At 39.5% G+C, this 20,964-nt stretch overlaps 1 protein-coding gene across 4 annotated transcripts in view; it reads right to left on the reverse strand.

Moving 5' to 3' along the window:
* Positions 1 to 20,964, reverse strand: part of LOC150079046 (transcription initiation factor TFIID subunit 4B-like) — a 634,753-nt gene that overhangs the window by 246,732 nt on the left and 367,057 nt on the right. For all 4 annotated transcript variants that reach the window (XM_090382248.1, XM_090382247.1, XM_090382250.1 and 1 more), the window contains one exon: positions 19,183 to 19,313. In XM_090382248.1, coding sequence (XP_090238374.1) covers positions 19,183 to 19,313 — 131 coding nt within the window. The remainder of the gene's footprint in view (positions 1 to 19,182; positions 19,314 to 20,964) is intronic.

Genomic DNA, 20,964 nt, shown 5'->3' on the forward strand with positions numbered 1-20,964 from the left:
GCAGCCACACTTAAAAGACGATGGCCGCCAATCGTAATTTACGATCTACCCAAAGACTTCACCCCAGACCAACTAATAGAAGAGATATATCAGAGAAACTTAATGACCACCTTTTTAAGATATCATCAAGGAAGACTTAATGATGTCCAAGTATACAACTAAGTCAAGAGATGGCAGCAATCAGAATTGGGTAGTTCAGCTTTCACCCGCAGTATGGAGGGCTAAAAGAACCAAAACAGAATTTATGTAAATTGGGGCAGCCATTGTTTCCGGGAGCACATGGCTGTGACCAAATGCTACAGGTGTGGCAAGTAATGACACACTACCCACACCTGCAAGCCATTGTTCAGCAAAATGCCAAACCTTCCGCGACTGCCCAAACGAAAACACCGATCCAATCTGTGCAAACTGCAAGAGTTTGAAGCTGGATAGTGCACATTAAATAATAAGAGACAATAAACGTCCCACTTACCTTAAAGCAAAGAGATTGTACCAATCTAGATTTGACTATGGGAACACACCCTAAAAAAATAACACCACGGAAGTTAAATTTATGCAGACAAATGCACAGAGAGCTAAGGTGGTTGCCAACCAAATCTGCAAGAAGGTGGAAGAAGAAGAAAATATTTACATAATTATGCTCCAGGAACCATATGCCCATATGAAGTCTGTTAGGGGGAATCTCCTAACGTATAAAATATGTCCAAACAGAGGACAACGGCCATTGGGTGGCGATCCTGATAAGAACCTCGGACATAGTAACTAAAATCACTCGGCTCTGCACACCCTGGACCGTGTTTAGATAATGTATCTAAACTTGGCCACTAACATCCTTGCAAATGCAAAAATCATTGTGGGAGCAGACAAAAACTGTCGGTCGCCGATGTGGCACAGCCATACTCCAGATAGACAGGGTACCAGAAATGGGACCAAGTTGGAAGAGGTCCTGGCAAACTCAACGCTGACAGTCTTAAACCTACCCAACAACCTGCCTGCCTTCTGCAACACACTATGGGAGGCCAACACATACGTCACCATGGCTAAAAGGAACACTGCCAAAAGCATTTCCAATTGAACCGTCCGTGAGGCCTGGACAATGTCTGACCATCGTGTCATAACAAATCTTTACTTCTAAACAAATCATTGGCCTCAACACCTGCAACCAGGCAAACCACCCACAGATATGCTATAACAAAGGCAAACTGGGAACTCTTCCAAACCAGGCTGAGAAATAGTATACAACAAAGACAGAGTGAACTCCAATCCACTGAGGACCCAAGTATCCCAAAACCAAAACTACAGAAATTATCACGCAAGCCAGCAATACTGCTATCAGAAAGAAAAACCAGACACCGGGGGCAGTGCCCTGGTGGAATCAAAACCAGCAACTCAGGAAGGAGGAGCAAAACAGAAGAAAGTCTCAAACAGATTGAAAGTGTCTGCAATTCTGCCCAGACACGATAGGAGGGAGTATATGATGAAAGCCCTGTGGATCAATTCGGCCCTGGAAAGATTGTGCAAGGCTCAAGGGGTAGAATATTTTTCAGCCTGGTCTGTGCTTGTTAACAAGAGAGACTGCTTCTACATTGATGGGATACACTTAAATAGAAAGGGTGCAAGAATGTTTGCTGATGCTATCGAGGCAGTGTTAGGTGGGTCGGAAAACTGCTGGATCGGGGGGATACAAGGACTAATAGATTAACAGTAGCCACTGGCAAAGTGATTCTTGCAATGCTTCTATTGGAATGAGCAGCAGCCTGGAAAATAAGATGCAGGATATTTCAGAGACTGCTGGGAGTCATTGGGGTAAAAGTAAACACATGGGTTGTGTTAGGGTAGCAAAGAAAAAGAACAGGTGCATGTATACTTGTGTGTACACCAATGCTAGGAGTTTGGTAAATCAATTTGATGAATTTGAGGTATTACTCAAAGCATAAAAGGCGGATATTGTTGGGATACCAGAGACGTGGTGTCACACAGATATAAGTAATGCAGAGCTGGAATTTGGGGAGTACAACGTCTACAGAAAGGATAGACAGGATAGGATGGGAGGAAGGGTTAAGCTATTAGTTAAGAAACACATAAAATCCAAGGAAGTGAAGCCAGTCGACATCGCTGGACAGTGCAGTGTCGAGTCAGTTTGGTGTGACATAAGCACTGGGAGATCAAAATTGAGAGTAGGAATGTGCTATAGGCCGATTGACTCTGATGAGTATAATAAGAAACTGTACAGGGAAATAGAGTGGGCCAGTAAATCAGAGAGTCTTATAATGGGGGATTTTAATTTTCCAGATATTGACTGCAATTTGTGGGTTGGTCACTCACGCACTAGCAGGGCTTTTGTGGATTTATTGGATGATTGTTTTCTACATCAGCATGTTCGGGAGGCAACTAGAGGGAGCAATACTCTTGATTTGATTATCAGTAGTGATTCTTCATGCATTAAAAATCTGCAGGTAAATGAACCACTAGGTGGCAGTGATCACAGTGTGCTGAAGTGGGATTTACTCAAAGAGGTAACTACCATCAGGCGTAAAGGGAAGGATTATTGCTTTCGTAAAGGTGACTACGATGGTCTGAGACAGTATTTAAATTCTATACAGTGGGACCAACTGATGATGTTACCAACAGCAAACTCAAAATGGGAAGCATTCAAAGAACTTATCTTGGAAGCTACTAGGGTTTACATACCAACTAAGAAATATTGTTCAAGGTTCAGGCCTAAATGGATGTCAGATGAACTAATGCAGAGAAGAAAAATGCATGGGATACATATAAATTAACATGTGACACAGAAGCCTATGATATATATAAGTTGATCTGTAACCAAGTTACAAAGGAGATTAGGCAGGCGAAGACAGATTACAAGAAATCTTTGGCAAGGGATGCAAAGAAAAACAGCAAGGAGTTCTTTACTTATGTAAACTCTAGAAGGAAGGGGACGAATCAGATTGGTCCACTTCATATCTGATGGTTCAACTGTTCATGATCCTGCTCAGGTAGCTAACAAACTAAATGAATATTTTGCATACATATAAATTAACATGTGACACAGAAGCCTATGACATATATAAGTTGATCTGTAACCAAGTCACACATGAGGAGTTATTCAGGAAGGGGAATGCCATAGATGAAGTAAACACTGGCAGTGAGCTAGATGATCTTGTAATAATTGAGAGTAAAGTGGAGGAGAAATTGCTGAAGATAAATACAAGAAAGGCACCTGGGGTGGATGGGATCTATCCAGTTATATTAAAGGAGGCAGCAAAGGAAGTAAGCAATCTGTTAGCCATAATTATGAGAGCTTCCTTGGACTCAGGGGAGGTAACCACAGACTGGAGATGTGCAAATGTAACCCCAATTCACTAAGGAGGATCAAAGGCTGACACAAGTAATTATAGACCTGTGAGTTTAATTTCTGTTCCAGGAAAATTAATGGAAGCACTGCAGGATCATCTTGACAAGAATTCAGTTATAGCTCAGACACATCATGGTTTTGTTAAGGGAAGGTCGTGCCTGACCAATTTGATTGGATACTATGATGTTGTCACAAAAGAAGTGGATGCAGGGAATAACTTTGATATTATATATTTGGATCTTAGAAAGGCTTTTGACACTGTTGCACATGGAAGACTGCTGGACAAATTGGTGCAGTGTGGCATTGGTGGCAAATTGTTGCTATGGATAAAGGGATGGTTGAGTGGCAGAAGACAGAGTGGTAATTAATGGACACTGCTCATCGTGGACAAATGTTATTAGTGGAGTCCCTCAGGGTTCAGTGTTGGGTCCATTGTTCTTTTCTGTATTTATAAATAATATTGATGATGGTATATCAAGCTTAATGTCCAAGTTTGCAGACGATACAAATGTTGGCAGGGTTGTTAAGGACACTACTGAAGCTATTCTGCTGCAACGGGATCTGGAAAGGTTGAGCAGATGGGCTGAGAGGTGGTAAATGAAGTTTAACATTGGCAAATGTAAAGTACTACATATGGGAAACAGCAACCCCAGAGCAACGTATCAGCTCTGTGGTACTACACTGACAGTTGTAGAGAATGAAAAGGACCTGGGGGTAATTGTGCAGGCAGATATGAAGTTCTCTGAGCAGTGCAGATGGGCTGCAAGAGTAGGTCATGGTGTGTTATCAATGATATACAGGAATTTTTTTAGCAGGGATAGGGAGGTGATTATTCCCTTGTATAAGGTAATGGTCGGGCCGCACCTTGAGTACTGTATACAGGTCTGGAGGCCTCATTTCAAGAAGGATGTAGAGCTGCTGGAATGAGTACAGAGAAGGGCAACAAGGTTAGTGAACGGAACGAAGGGTTGCTCTTACGAAGAAAGGCTTAAGTTTTACAAATTAGTGTCTGGAGACTAGGCACTGGCGAGGTGATCTGATAGAGGTGTACAAAGCCTTGAATGGTTTGAGCATGCTCAATGCTGATGGGATACTGCCTCTTGCTTAGAATAATCACCTGAGAGGGCATAAATTCAAATTGAGGAAAGACAGATGTAGACAGATGTAGGATAGATGTGCGGAAATTTGCCTTTAGCCAGCGGGTAGTTGGTTGGTGGAACAGACTTCCATCCCTTGTTGTGGAAGTTGATAGCCTAAACCCCTGGCACCACCATGCCGTGATGGGACTAATTGTATGTCTATCATTGCTGCAATTAAAGATTCTATTATTATTATTATTAAATAAATTTAAGGGTCAGCTGGACAGGTATTTTGAACGAACGGAGGGGTGAAGTGGAAGGGTTTTTTTTTTTTTTTTTGGCTGATGTTGCATAAGCTTGCTTTCTTGCATCATATGCCTCTAATAATGCTAATGCTAAAGTCCTTCCAGCAAGCCAGGTGTTCCTGGCCAGCAGTGGAAGTAGAATCCCTGTGCCAGAGCTACAAAGAGGTAAGAAATGCCTACACAGCACAAATCAGAAACTCTAAAAAACAGCCCTAGGAGTGCCTGGTCTCCACCACGAGGAACAAAGACCCTTGGGGACTTGTATACAAACTCACCACAAACAAACTCCCCAGAGGAGTAGTTGCAGCCACTAGAATGCCCCAAGGACACATGACCACAACCTGGGAGCAACATCATCATCGACAACATTCTTGACACAGCCTTTCATCCGGAAATCCAAATGATGACAACAGAACAGACCCGAATATGCTCGGAAAACGAGAATTACCAAATGGCAACAATAGAAACGCCCTTCGGTATGGAAGAGCTCTGAACATAGCAGCCTTTATAAAGAGAAACAGATGCCCTGGACCAGACCTTCTTGGACCTGAAATTATTAAAAAACAGTAGTGTACGCCCCAAACCTACTGTCAGATCTATATAATCGCTGTCTCCGAGTAGGCACCTTCTCGACTACCGGGAAGATGGAAAACGTCGAACTCATCTTAAAAAATCTAACAAAGCCGCCACACCTCCCAGATTCCTATCGGTCCATTGCACTCTTGGCATTCATCAGCAATGCTATTTGAATACCTACTGTACAGACGAATCCAGTAATAATACAATGAGGCTGGCTTGGCCTCTCTGAACCAGTTCGGCTTCAGGAGGGGCATCTCCGCTGTGGATGCGTTAACACACCTTCTAACCAAAGTTGAAGATGCAATCAGAAATATTTCCTAGTGATAGCTGTGGACTTCGATGGGGGTATTCAACTCACGTTGCTGGCCAAGCATAATGGCAAAGCTACGCAAAACCAACATGTCGGATAACTTGAATAATACGATAAAAAGATACCTCACCAACAGAACCATCAGGAAACTGTCCCTTATGGTACTCTCTCCATGCATGTATATCGGGGCTGCCCACAAGGTTTGGTCCTCGGTCAACTTCTGTGGAACATCGTCTTTGACACTTTCCTCAACCTACACGAAGTCCAATCACAGGCATTTGACAACGATCTTGTTCTAAAAGTACCAGCAAACTCAAGAGCAGAACTGGAGGTCCTCACAAATCGGACCCTGGCCACTCTCCAAGAATGGGCAAACCGAAACCAGTTAAGAATATCTCCCGCAAAGACAGATTCTATGCTACTGAAGCCTTGATCTTAGGCGGCCCCTGCAGATAAAGATCAACCCGAAAACTATCAAATTCTCCAGACAGTTGAAATACCCATGTGAAAAAATTAGACAATATGCAGCAATGGTCGCAAGGGTCACGTGCAAATAATGGGGCCTGAACAAGCGTGTCTTGCACTTGTTGGTTCTACAGAACCATCTTCACCCAATTACTACCTATGCATCAGGTGCATGGTACCAAAAAACCACAATAGTAACCAATAGATGTATAGTTGACTCTATTCATAGATCTATTTTGCTAACCATTACACGCACCTGCCGCACAGTGAGCACCCACGGAATGCAAGTTGTCTCTGACATTCTCCCGCTGGATTTAGAAATAGTCCGACGGGGTCTTCTGTATCACATACCACCACTGCTTATTGGAGGCTTGAAGTGGTGAAACCCATGTTTAGTCTCTAGAGCAAAGTTTCCGGCATCCCCTTGCCACATACGTCTCCTTCAACCCATGCACGGTACTAAGTATTATAGGTTTTTGATACCTTTCGTGTTTGGGGTTTTCATAAAAAAAAAAAAAAAAAACATAGACAAAGGTACCCCCCCCCCCAGACCTGCCTGGGATTTACCATTGACCTAACCAACAACAGGAATGTGGAAAAGAAAAGGCTACATGCTCAGTGGGCATGGCAAGCCAATCTTGCCAACCTGGTTCTGCGTAACTTACCTCCTGACTGGGCATAGGGCAATAAATGCCAAACTATCATGACTCGGAATCCAAGATGACCCAACTTGCACCTGCTGGGGGGGGGGATGGTTGGAGAGCTGGCAGCACCTCATGCATGACTGCCAGCTCTATGATGACCTACGCAGTGTCCTCATCACTAGAATTCAATACTACTTACCACAGTGACAAGAACATCACCTCCTAGACACAAAGGAGGAATATTAAGCCTTCTCAAACTATGCACAGGCTTTGTTCGCGAGGAGGAGAACCAAAATCGCTGCAGCTCGTAACATACCACCACCACCACCAAATCAGCGAATAGATATAAACCTGGTGGTGAGTTATAGTGGGTTCGCATGGGCTTGTGAGAGCCCACTGGTATTTTTTTTTGAAAATTTGCGAGCCCATTGTTGAGACGATCATTTATTTTACAAATGAAATCCTGAATGCAGTTATTGAGTATCCAGAGGCGAAACTATGGTAGGGCGAACGGGACCCCATTCCCAGCATTTTAATGGCGCAATTGATCGGTTATGTGTTTTAAAATCGCTTCATTTTTGATTTAATTACAGTCAGACCTCTGTTTAACGAACTTCTTTATAGAGAATTTTTTTTATTCCCCTTGGTAATTACATTTAAAATAGTTTCCGTTCAACGAAGAAAATTTCCATGTAATGAACGGATTAGGAGAGACAACTTTGTATGCACTGTTCTCATCTCTGGCCTTTAGGCAATTTAGGTAATTAGAAATTGCAAATTAAGGGTAAAAGGGATTACCGTTTCACAGTGTTAGTGGTGTCCATAAAACCTATGCAATCACATAACGAGAAGTCGCGCTAGTCAATATGCTTTCCATAGCCAGTCAGAGGATTAAGAAGATCCCCAACATGGATAATAGCATCTGGTCAAGCTGTGTTGTGGTTCCCGTTTACTCCACTGTGACCATGTTTACATGGTCACAGTGGAGTAAACGGGAATCTGTATGATTCCGACATTTAAGGCAACTAAGATATATAAACTTTACGAAGATGAAATGTTGGCAGATTTTGAAACTTCCTCGAGCCTTTCACTGTGTCGAAAATATAATGACATATAGGCAATAATAATTAAAAAAAAAACTGTATCACCAATTTCCAAAAAACTAGCGTGAATTAAGGATGATTGCTAAAGAACTTGATGTGGAAACTATACAGATCGGTCATGTATTCGCACGATAAGCAGCTTTTAGCTTGCGGATGGCAATTGCGGGGTTGGAGGAATTATTCTGCTTTGTGCAAACATTTTGAATCAGAAGTTAAATATTTCGGATTATTAAATTGACTTTTAAATTTGGAATTTTTTTAAACCATTTAGCACTAATGATCGACATTCTGCAGGACCTCTCTTATCTTTCAGAAGCTTTACAGAATCATAATGGTAAAAGCATCTAAATTAATAATTTGAACTATCAATGCTATCGATAATTTGAAGAATTCTGAAGGAAATTATGAAGCAAAAATTGAGAGCATGTTGAAGTGGAAAGAATTTGAAGAAATCAAATTCTGAAGTAAAAAAATTACCTCGTGACAAGTTGTTAAAGCAACAGGGTGATTTTAAATTAAATAAAGAAAATTACGATACCATTGAACAAATTTTTAAACATACACTACCCGAAATCGTGGAATATGAAAGAACTTTCGTCTCGGTTACAAGACTGTTAAAACCAAATAAGAAATTTAAGTTTTCTGATAAAATATGAAATAAAAGTTAATGATTTTGTCGAAGACAGTTTATCTTTAAAATTGAGTGAAATTACCTTTTCAATTAAGAAAGCCAGAAAATATCTTTGAAACAACTGCGATTAGAAGTGTTGAAGCCGAGTGAGCTTTCAGCCTAATAATACAGGAACTCTCTGACTTACGTAATACTCGACTTATGGAATTCGACTTTACGTAAGTTTTTGCCGGCTAGTGCAAACCTAAAAAAACATGGAAACGTATTCTGCATTCCGCAGGAATAAACGGAGGTATCGTGAAAATATAGTAATGTGAACCCAATAACACTTTTTTTTTTTTTTTTGTAATTCGTTCCAAGACTAAGCAATTTATCTCTTCCAAAAGGTCATTTTTAATAATGGAAATTGCATTATCCTTTCATCGTTATCATATGTTCCTGTTTTAAGAATCAGTTTTGAATGTTTTTGTGATATTTTTCTAAAACACGTTTCTGGAGATCATGACCAAAAAACAATAAAAACAGTTTGCACTTTCCGGTTTATTGGGCTTTTCTGTTAGTGCATCTAATTATAAACGAGTAGTAAATTAGATCTTATTGCATTTGCGATAATACCGATAATTGGAATTCTGTGGGTTTTTACGTTACGATATTATAGTGAAATGAGTTCCCCTTTACTGAAATCTTCATTCATATAGTAGTAGTAGTAGTGGCACTTGATGCAAGAAAGCAAGTGTAGGAGCTTATGCAGCATCAGCCAAAAAAAAAAAAAAAAAAAAAATCACACCATACCCTCCAATTGCCTGTCCAGTTCCTCCTTAAATTTATTTAACCTATCAACTTCCACAACGACAGATGGAAGTTTGTTCCAGCAATTAACCACCCGCTGGGTAAAGGCAAATTTCCGCACATCTATTCTACATCTATCCTTTCTTAATTTGAACTTATGTCCCCGTAGGTTCGTATTCTGAACAAGTGGGAGGATCCCATCAGAATTCAGCGTGCTCAACCCATTCAAGGCCTTATAGACCTCAATCAGATCGCCGCGCAGGTGCCTAGTCTCCAGCCACTGCAATTTGCAGAACTTAAGCCTCTCTTGGTAAGAGGATCCCTTCATTCCCCTCACCAATCGTGTTGCTCTTCTCTGTACACGCTCAAGCAAATCTACATCCTTCCTAAAATGAGGCCTCCAGACCTGTACGCAGTACTCAAGGCATGGCCTGACCATTGCCTTATACAGAGGGACAATCACCTCCTTTTCCCTGCTAGCAAAATTCCTATATATCATTGACAAAACCCCATGACCTGCCCTAGCAGCCTGTCTACATTGCTCAGAAAACTTCATATCTGACTGCACAATTACTCCCAGGTCTTTTTCATTTTCTACCACCTTAAGTGTAGTACCACACAGTTGGTACGTTTCTCTGGGGTTACTTCTACCCATATGCAGTACTTTGCATTTGTCAAGGTTGAACTTCAGTTGCCACTTCTTAGCCCATCTGCCCAAATTATCTAGATCCTGTTGCAGTAGCACACTGCCATTACTGTCATTAACAACCCTGCCAACCTTCGTGTCATCTGCAAACTTCGACATTAAGCCTGATATACCTTCATCAATATCATTGATAAATATACAAAACAACAGTGGACCCAACACCGAACCCTGTGGGACTCCACTAATAACATTAGTCCACGAAGAGCAGCACCCATTGATTACCACCCTCTGTCTTCTCCCACTTAACCATCCTTTTATCCATTGTAGCAACTTACCCTTAATACCATTCTGCTCCAATTTGTACAGTAGTCTTCCATGCGCAACAGTGTCAAAAGCTTTCCTGAAATCCAAGTATATGATATCAAAATTATTTTTTGCATCCAGTTCCTTTGTGACCACATCATAATAACCAATCAAATTTGTCAGACAAGACTTTCCCTTAACAAACCCATGCTGTGTCTGAATTATTGCTGCAGTCTTGTCTAGATGATCCTGCAATGCATCTTTAACCAGTGACTCCATTATTTTACCCGGAACAGAAGTTAAACTAACTGGTCTGTAATTATTCGTGTCACCCTTCGAACCTCCTTTGTGAATTGGGGATACATTTGCACATCTCCAGTCCGTGGGAACCTCCCCTGAATCCAAGGATGCTCTCATAATTATGGCTAAGGGTTTGCTTAGTTGCTTTGCCGCCTCCTTTAATATAACTGGATAGATCCCATCCGCCCCAGGTGCCTTTCTTATGTTTAACTTCAACAATTTCTCCTCCACTTTGCTCTCAGTTATTACAAAATCATTAAGCACACTGCTACAATTTGATAACCTTCTTCCATTTTCAAACTGTAATGATTCCTCACGTGTGAATGTAGATGCAAAATACTCATTCAGTTTGTTTGCTATCTGAGCAGGATCATCAACAGTCGAACCATCGATGTCAAGTGGACCAATCATATTCAGCCCCTTCCTTTTAGAGTTTATATAAGGAAAGAAATCCTTGCTGTTTTTCTTAGCATCTTTTGCCAAAGATTTCTCGTAATACGCCTTTGCCTGCCGAACCTCCTTTGTGACCTGATTGCAGACTAGCTTATATCTGCTACAGGCTTCTGCGTCGCCTGATAATTTATATGCATCCCATGCATTTTTCTTCTCTGACACGAGTCTCATTAGTTCATTTGATAACCATTTAGGCCTAAACCTTGAACAATATTTCTTCATCGGTATGAAAAGTCTAGTAGCTTCCACGATTAATTCCTTGAATGCTTCCCACTTAGAATTTACTGTTTGTAACATCGTCAGTCGATCCCACTGTACAGAATTTAAAAACTGTCTGAGACCACTGTACTCCCCTTTACGGAAGCAAAAACCCTTTCCTTTACCCCTGACGGTAGTTACCTCTTTGAGTAAATCCCACTTCAGCACACTGTGATCACTGCCACCTAGTGGTTCCTTTATCTGCAAATTCTTAATACACGAATGATCACTGCTGATAACCAGATCAAGAGTATTACTTTCTCTGGTTGCCTCTCGAACATGCTGCTGCAGAAAACAATCATCCAATAAATCCACAAAAGTCTGACTAGTGTGTGAGTGACCAACCCACAAGTTCCAGTCAATATCTGGGAAGTTAAAATCCCCCATTATAAGACATTCTGATTTACTGGCCCACTCTATTTCTCTGTACAATTGTTCATTGTACTCATTCGAGTCATTAGGCCTATAACACACTCCTACTCTTATCTTTGCTTTTGCAGTGCTTATGTCACACCAAACTGACTCAACAGTGCACTGTCCATCTATATCAACTGGATGCACTTCTTTTGATTTTATGTTTTTCTTAATTAACAGCATAACACCTCCTCCCTTTCTGTCCTGTCTATCCTTTCTGTACACATTGTACTCCCCAAATTCCAGTTCTGCATTCCTTATATCTTTGTGACACCACGTCTCTGCTATCCCAACAATATCCGCCTTTGATGTCTTGACCAACACTTCAAATTCATCAAATTTATTTACTATACTTCTAGCATTGGTATACATGCAAGCATACATGCTCCTATGCCTATTCCTTGTTACCCTAACACATCCCATATACCCAACTATTCCAGGATGACTGCCATCCGTCCCTGAAACCCCCAACACCCCTCGCTCCAGGTCGCTTCTTATTCTTATAGAAGTTGTGCAAGAATCACCTTCACCTCTGCCTGCGGTTACTGTTAAACTATTAGTCTTTGTATCCCCCCAAGCTAGCAGTTTTCCGACCCACCTAACACTGCCTCGATAGCATCAGCAAATATTCTTGCACCCTTTCTATTTAAGTGTATCCCATCCCTGTAGAAGCAATCTCTCCTGTTAACAAGTACAGTGCAGGCTGAAAAAAATTCTACCCCTTGAGCCTTGCACAATCTTTCCAGGGCCGAATTGATCGACAAGGCTCTCATCATATACTCCCTCCTATCGTGTCTGGGCAGAATTGCAGACACTTTCAAGTTCAACCCTAATTCTCGGCTTTTTTTCAACAGTGACCTGTACTTGTTGAGTAATTCTGCCGGTCTCCTACTCTTAATATCATTAGTGCCAACGTGTACAACTATATCACCTTTTGTGCCTTTGAAAGATGATATCCGCTCTACAACGTCATCAACCTTTGCCCCTGGCAGACATACCCTGGTCCTGTTCCACCTATCCTTTTTACATAGCATGTTCCCCGTTTCCCTGACAATAGAGTCACCAACAACTAATAGTTCCTGTGGGACCAGCGCATTCTGCCTTGGGGGTTGCCGCTGTGTTGCGTGATGACCAAGTGCAAGCTCTGGCGTTGATGTGGGCAGCTGAGAGCTTGATGGGCCCCTCAATTTATTTCCTTCGAGGGCATCCACCCTGTCCTTCAAACTCTCATATAGGCCCATAACAACGCTGAGTTGTCGCCTGATTTCCTTACACTCCTTACATCGCGCACACACAAAGACATCCCCCATGGCAATATCATGTTCCGTTCCAGAGAGTTCGGCAAACATTTCACAAGTTGCACATTTTTTTAGGCTGTGACGCGTTGGAGAATCGCCCCCCTCAGTTCTCCCCCGAGTCACAACACTCCTGCCACTTTGTGCCCGTTGCTTTGCTGCTCTAGTTCGGGGCATGGTAGTTTAAATTAATAAAATCAATAAATTAAATGTCAGTAGTATTTGAATAGAAACTATGAAATAGAAACAGTGAAGCGTATTACTATATAATTATGCGTTAGAGCTACCTCAATTAAAAAATTTGAATTCCCTACAAAAACTTTGAATTCCCTATATACAAAAACAATGGCTACAAAAATCGAACAAAAATAACGGTTTTACCTATCGTAAGTAAAATCCACAAAACTCTTTATCTAAATTAAAATAAAAAATAACCAGCGTAACTATAACTATATGACTATGTATTAAGTACAATATAAAACAACAATCATGTAAATAAAAGGCAAACACTTATCGTTTTTGCGGAGCCTGTAACTGTCAGCTGTAACTTTTAAATAGAGTCAGCGCCCTCTCTATATGAAAATCAAATTTTCAGAAACATTCCTATTTATTTGCAATAGTGAAGGGAAAGGGACCAACGGAAAGTGCAAGTGCTGGCAGTGCTAAGAAACGAAAGAAGATTCATTTAGAAATGAAGATGATTAATTACAAATTACAAAGCAGGACAAAGTTTGTCATCTATTGCAAGGACCTCGTTGCTTCAACGGTGAATACTATTTTAAAGGACAGTGTGCATATAAAAGAACATGTCGAAGGAGCAACGCACTTAAGAACAACAGTGATCACAAAACAGCGTTCAGGTGCTAATATCGAAGATGGAACAGCTGTTAATAATGTGGATGGAAAATCAGATTCAGAAGCTAGTGCCCCTGAGTCAAATGACCATTCAAGCAAAAGCAACAAGTATTTATAAAGACAAGATAAGCACGGCGAACCCCAACCCAAGTTCATGGCAAGCAACGGGTGGTTTAATAGGTTCAAGCATCGCACTGGTTTTCACAACATTAAAATATGCGGTGAAGTCATCAGTGCCGATTCTGCGGCTGCAGAGAAATTTTGTGATGTGTTGGAAAAAATTATTGATGAAGGCGGCTATTCAACGCAGCAAATTTTTAAAGTTGACGAGACTGCTCCGTATTGGAAAAAAATGCCAAATCGAATATACATTGCCAAAGAGGAAAATACAATGCCAGGTTTCAGGACATCAAAAGATAGGCCACGCTCTTGCTTGGGCCAATGCGGCGTGAGTTAGATTAAAACCACTGCTCGAGTACCATTCTGGAAATCCTTGTGCATTTAAGGGCATCAATAAAGCCATCCTACCTGTGCATTTATGTTCGAACCAGAGAGAATGGATAACAATATTTCTTTGAGGATTGGTTTAAATGCTGCTTCATTCCCAAGGTTGAAAAATATTGTAAACACAACTACGTTCCTTTCACAATTTTGCTTCTATTAGATAATATTTCTGGACATCATACACATCTAGATGATTTCAATTCGAACGTAAGAGTCATATTTCTAGGGCCAAACACGACTGCACTCATCCAATGTATGGATCAGGGTATTATTTCAAATTTAAAAGCACACTATTTACGCACAAAATCTGCAATAGATGATGAGAAAAATTTTACATTAAGAGACTTTTGGATATCTTACAATATTTACCATGCCATCTTAAACTTTAATAAGGCCTGGGCGGAAATTACTAAAATTAGTTTAAATGGCGCAGGGAAGAAAATATGACCACGGCACGTAAAAGGCTTTGAAGGGTTTGAAAAGACGAATAATATGAAGAGGTTACAGATAAAATTGTTAAGGTTGCACAGCTACTTCAGCTAGAGGTTGATGCCAAAGACGGGGAGGATTTAATAGAGGAAGAAGAGAAGGAATTATCTAACGAATAACATATTGACTACAGGCAGCAATAATGAAAGAAGAAAATTCTGACAAAGCTCAAGATGAACCAAATGAGGAGCCCAGAAACTTCATCGGCAATGGCGAGGTTTGAGAAGATGGATCCTGACAGCTTACGATTCTTAAAAGTTAACAGAGGGGTGAATGATATGCTTACTTGCTACAAAGAAATCTATGATGAAAAGAAAAAAGCCACCATCCAGTTATCCATAAATAATATGTTCTTTCGTAAGGTTGAGCGGTCAATCCCTTCTAAATCTCCACAGCGGCATACTTATCAGCTGAAGACGTCGATTCTGGCAACAATGCTTGAGAGGTAAAACGTACTGATGTTATGCTTGTCTCCTCTGTTTTGTAATTTTATAATTTTTAAATTGTACCCTTTTGTAATTTTTCCTGCGCATGAGATAAAAAATTTAATAAATAGAAAAAAATGATTCTATTTACATGTTTGTTGAACATTTTGTTTTTGATTCAATCAATTCAGCGAGCACAGTTGTGAGTGCTGCAGAACCATGGGAGAAATTCCCCGACTTATGTAGCGTTCCACGGAATGCAACCCTTACGTAAGTCGGGGAGTTCCTGTATTGTGACAATTAAACACGTTGCAGATTATGATGACCATACATCTAAATGGAAAACCATTTAGATGTATGGAAAACCATTGCTTCAATTTGATCCGCATTGTTACGTCAAATCATTCCTCTGTAATCATCGCTGCTATTGAGCAAAGCAAGAGTGACAACAAATATTAATAATGAAGTAAATTCTATATAGACTATAAAATGGGCAAAGGCCTCATGCTACAAGGTAGAAGGACTAACATGTAGGTTAGTCATTCTAACCTGCGACGTTAAAATGGTGCAAAAGCATCATTTTAACATCAAAGTAGTTAAATTAATTAATTAAATTGGCATCATTTTGGCATCATTAAGGTTAAAAAATTATTTAACCTTAATTTACTTCAACTACTTTGGTAGATGGCTATGTTAAAATGATGCTTTTGCAATAACCTACATGTAAATTCTACATGTCAATCAAGAAAAAATATATTCTAAAAATATATTTTTAGAATATATTTTTCTTTAATATTTGTGAAATAATTTTTTTTTCATGTAATCTGTGATTTTTTGTGTACTTTTTCCAGAAAGTTTGTTTTTTAAGTAATATTTGTTTTTATATTGTGGAATGTTTTGCGAGAGTGTTTATGTTATCTTTTATTTGCAATATTAAAATTTTATCATGAAATAAATGTATTCCTTATATTTCCCTAGTCGTTAAAAAAAAGTTGCTTGTGTTCCGAGCACGTGCAGCAGATGGTTTATGCGAAACATCCTTTGCATTTCTTTTAGGTACTTTGATTTGTATATATCGATTACGAAATAAGAGCTTTTTTATTGTAAATATTTTATTGATCATTCACAGATTTTCATAATTTCTGGTAAACAAGATATAATGGATTTATGATAACTAAAGTAAGAGATGAATACTTGCGATGCAACATATCTAAATATCTCTGTAAAATAGCACCGATTGATGTACTGATCTTGTAGTTGAAGCGACATACACAGCTGTTATGGGAACCTAACAATGTTGTTGTTTGGTTTTTAGGAGCATTAGCAACTAAGGCCATATTGCTCTGAGGATGTGCAGCGGTCATTCCCTAACCTTTCCGCATCCTCATTTGGTGGGCACGGGCTTGAACCCTGGTCTAATCAAGAAGCATGTGCTACCCACTGCTGCTCCTGCCCATGGGGGCGCCTACCCCTAACAATGGAATGTAACAAAAATGCGAGACGAAAAAATAAATTGTTGACAAATATTTGTATTGTTGCAATCATATTTACTGCAGCAGTAACTTCAGGAAGTATGATTGCGATGTCATACTATTCAAAAATTTTAAAAAGTTCGAACTTCAGACACTGTCATATCCAGTTACCATCATAAGGCGAGGCATGACGACCAGGTTTTTAAGTTTTTTTTTTATATAGACCTATGAACGTTTTACACATTCACTTACACGCATGGTTAAGGGTGTAATAAGCCGCATCTGTCCATCCCCCTAAATCTGCTCCCGACTTTAGATATCATACCGGTCATGAAAAATGCGTCACATGCTCTAATCACACTAATAGTAGTGCGAGCGTGGGAAGCGCCTCTAGTGGAAGCCGCGGATGATGTCATTGCCGTGACCGATCAAATTTACTCCGTAGAAAGTCAGAAAAACTGCGAGCCCATTGTTAAAGTATTCACAGCTCACCACTGAAAACCCGGTACCACCACCACCAGCTTGGGCTAGGAAGCACAACGCAAGTTCCACCTCCAAGAAGTGGAAGATTAAGGAAGCAAACCAAATCAGGACAGCAACTAACATGGACTGAATCACTGTCCCATGGATGACATATCAAATATGACTACCAAACTTGACTCCATAGAGAGCTGGACCAGTAGTAGAAATCCTACAATAGACAGTGCACAGTAACCCCTCCTTACCTCTCCAAGAAATGGAGAACCAAGGAAACAAACTGAAAAAAGGATAAGCAATAAAGATAAACGGGACCCTGACCCATGGATGACATCTTGGACACAACTATCAATCTTGGGCTCCCCCACCAGTTGGGTCAATGTGCCGCATTTCCGCAGACGCCAGTTGGCATTTGTACCAGATTCCTTTGCATGGTACCTTTTTCCTCCATTCCCCCGATGGGGGGAGGGCAGTTCCTTCCACCCCCATCACCACCCTCTTTCCCTTTCCTGGTGAGGCACAGGCCTGCCTCACTGACCTTCTGGAGTCGTCTATCCTATCATCCCCATACTTCTGTCTTACTCCCTGCCAGCCTTCAGTCTGCCTCTTCTATCTTTATGCGAGCGAATGCCCCACACACCTAAATCTAATTATGTCTAAAATACCATTCGCCCATATTTTTGGCCCTATCAATCAAGTGAAAACTCTCTCATGCAAATGAACTCAAATGCCAACATATGTGCATGCATAACAATTTTTTTTTTTAGGTCCTAGCCACTGAAATCTCAGGAAAGTAAGTGGCAAGACTTGCCATAGTAAAATAGAAACTACTAGGTATCTGGTCTGCCTCCACTGGACAAAGTGTTGGCAACATTGGGCTCCAGCAGAAGTCTGGCAGCTAAATGGCCAGAGGGACAACAGTACATAACACTACACATTAACAATACCTACACACTTAAATCTCTGGCCTTCCCAGCAAACTGGTACTACAATGAAAGCAATACCAAGATGGGGGGGGGGGGAACCCTTGGTGCCTTTAGACCTCAATACACCTTACACTTTACCTTCACAGTAAAGTAAACTTTTAAACAAGAGACTGTACCATAATATTTTAACGTTATACTAAAATTTAAGCCTTTGCATATTGTGGATCTGATTTGGAAAAGCTTTAGGCATTTTCTTATAGAAAAATGAATCAAACCAATCTTTTAAATGGAGATTCTAAAGAGATTTGTTTCTAAATTGCAAAATTGTTTCATCTAATGTTGTCTCTCAAGTGTCATGTAAGAAAAAACACTCTTTCCCTTTCCTTATTCCCAAATGATCTGCACATCTTTGCTTTCTTGAAAACTGCAGCTCTGTGTTCTTACAGTGAACGTCAAGTTTTTGTTGATATTCACTGTTAGACTGTTTCCAAGTAAGATTCCACTAAAAAAACACTTTGGTCATAGCATGATGATTATTTACCAATAATGACATGTACCACTTGAAACACAGTTTGTGATAAACTGAACAATTACACCAATAGCAGTTAGTTGATAGCACTGTACTTAATACAAATAATGTAGGTTCACTTTTAAGAAGGAAACCCTGTAAAAGAGTAAAAAAAACCTCTATTGTCAAGTGGTTCCTGAGAAATTCCTTTATGTTTCTGGAAACAGGTTAGATTAGGTTAGGTTAGATTAGTTATTGGTAAGTGTTGCTTACGATTCCTATATCCTAATTATATTACTTATAAAATCTTTTCTGACAAAATCCACTCAGATAATACACCTCTTGAATAAATGAACATAAACCTGTAGATTATTATTGAAACTAACAGGAAGCAGATTCTAATATTGTTAATTATCTAATGATGCTCTAATAAAAAAAAGTTTTAAAAAATCTGGTAAAGATGACATAAAAAGCTATGCTTCAAAACAATAAAGTTGCAACTTAAGCATAAAAGTTTTAGATACAAATGAGAGAACTGCTCTCTAAACAAACCTACATGCACAACATATAAAAATGCAAGGAAAAGTTACAAACCTTTATATTTTCCAATCTGTGTTCAGCTACGACTCCTAATTTTTCTATTATTGTTTTCAATCGTTCTTGTGCAGCATGTGATATTAGTGTCACAACTTCATTAGGAACTTCCTCTATTCCATGTTTTGATGCTTTTAAAGAGTTTAAAAAAAAAAAAAAAATTTAGTAAGTGGGAAGGTTCTATTATTTAATAAGAATCAATGTAACAGAATGTGGAATGAAATCAAAAGTGGAAAGCAAAGCACACTAAATCTTCATGCACCTGGAATCAGAATGAATTGAAAGTTATAATTCTGAAATGCATTACAAAGTTAGAGGATGAAATTCATCATACCCTGTGTGGTATCTATTGTCATAAGTGGTTGTTAAATATATAAAAAAAAAAAACAAAAACGTGCAGAATTCAAAAAACACATCTTAGAAGTCGCAGGCACAAAAAAAAAAAAAAAAAAATATATATATATATATAAGAACATAACTGTCACTAATTTCTGTACAAAACTTTAATAATAGTAATACTAGTAACAGTGGCATGTGATGCAAGCATATGAGCTTACGTAGCATCAACCAAAAAAAAAATAAAAAATAATTCACACAACCATTCCATCTAAATGTTTATCCAGTTCCTCCTTAAATTTATTTAACCTATCAACTTCCACAACAACAGATGGAAGTTTCTTCCAGCAATTAGCCACCCGCTGGCTAAAGGCAAATTTCTGCACATCTATTCTACAGCTGTCTTTCCTCAATTTGAATTTATGCCTCCTTAGGTTCGTAATCTGAACAAGTGGAAGAAGCCCATCAGAATTCAGTATGCTCAAACCATTCAAGGCCTTATACACCTCAATCAGATCACCTCATTTTACAAATATCATAAAAATGAATTATCATTTTTAAATTTAACTAAATAAATTTAGCTTTATTATATAAAGTTATATAAATTTTAAATTTAACTTAACTAAATTCAATCTCCTATAGCCAGAGTTTTTATAACAGTTTGCTAGAGTATTTTTTTAATACTAAAAATTCATCCTCAATAAAGACATGGGGATTGGGAATTAAATCTATAAAAGCATGCAAACAGCCACACATGAAAAATCTAAAAAGTGAAAACTGGTGTTCTCAGAAGGAGAAGAGAAATATGAGGTGTTGCTATTAAATAACAAGACTTCATTCACAGCAACTACACAAAGCATCAACCATGAAACAAAGGCACAGCAGTTGACCTCAAACCTTTCCCTAGTCTGCCAAAATTCAACCCCAGGGGCTCATATCTGGTGAGCATGGGCCTGGCACACCCAGGGTCCTCAGCTGGATATCATTATTCTTCTATTTCTTGGTGATTCCCTTCTGTTTCTGATCCCCCCCCCCTCTCTCTCTCAGTGTAACTCAGAATTTTTTTTTTTTTTTAGCTGTTGCAACAAAAGCCTCATGCTTCCTTGCACCATAGGGCTAATGATAATAATAAAAAGTCACATTCCAACATGCTCATTCACTTTGCAATGAGACATACCTTGTGGTTTTGCAGTTTGCCGGAAAAAGATAGACAAAAGATTTGAACAATGAATCAAAATTATTAACAAACTAAAGAAAACACCAAACTGAAAGTTTTGAGTCGTAATTTCAAGTTTATGGGGGAGATACTATGTCAAGAGCTCGCATGTTTGAATGGCATAAAAGATTTTTAGAAGGAAGAGAGAATGTGGAAGATGATGAATGACCAGGCCATCCAGTATGCATGGAAACTGATGAAAGTATAGACCAAGAAAAGAGACTGATTAG

This window comes from Mastigoproctus giganteus, chromosome 10 (assembly GCF_048544385.1).
Source record: "Mastigoproctus giganteus isolate SK-2022 chromosome 10, ASM4854438v1, whole genome shotgun sequence".
Classification (NCBI taxonomy): domain Eukaryota; kingdom Metazoa; phylum Arthropoda; class Arachnida; order Uropygi; family Thelyphonidae; genus Mastigoproctus; species Mastigoproctus giganteus.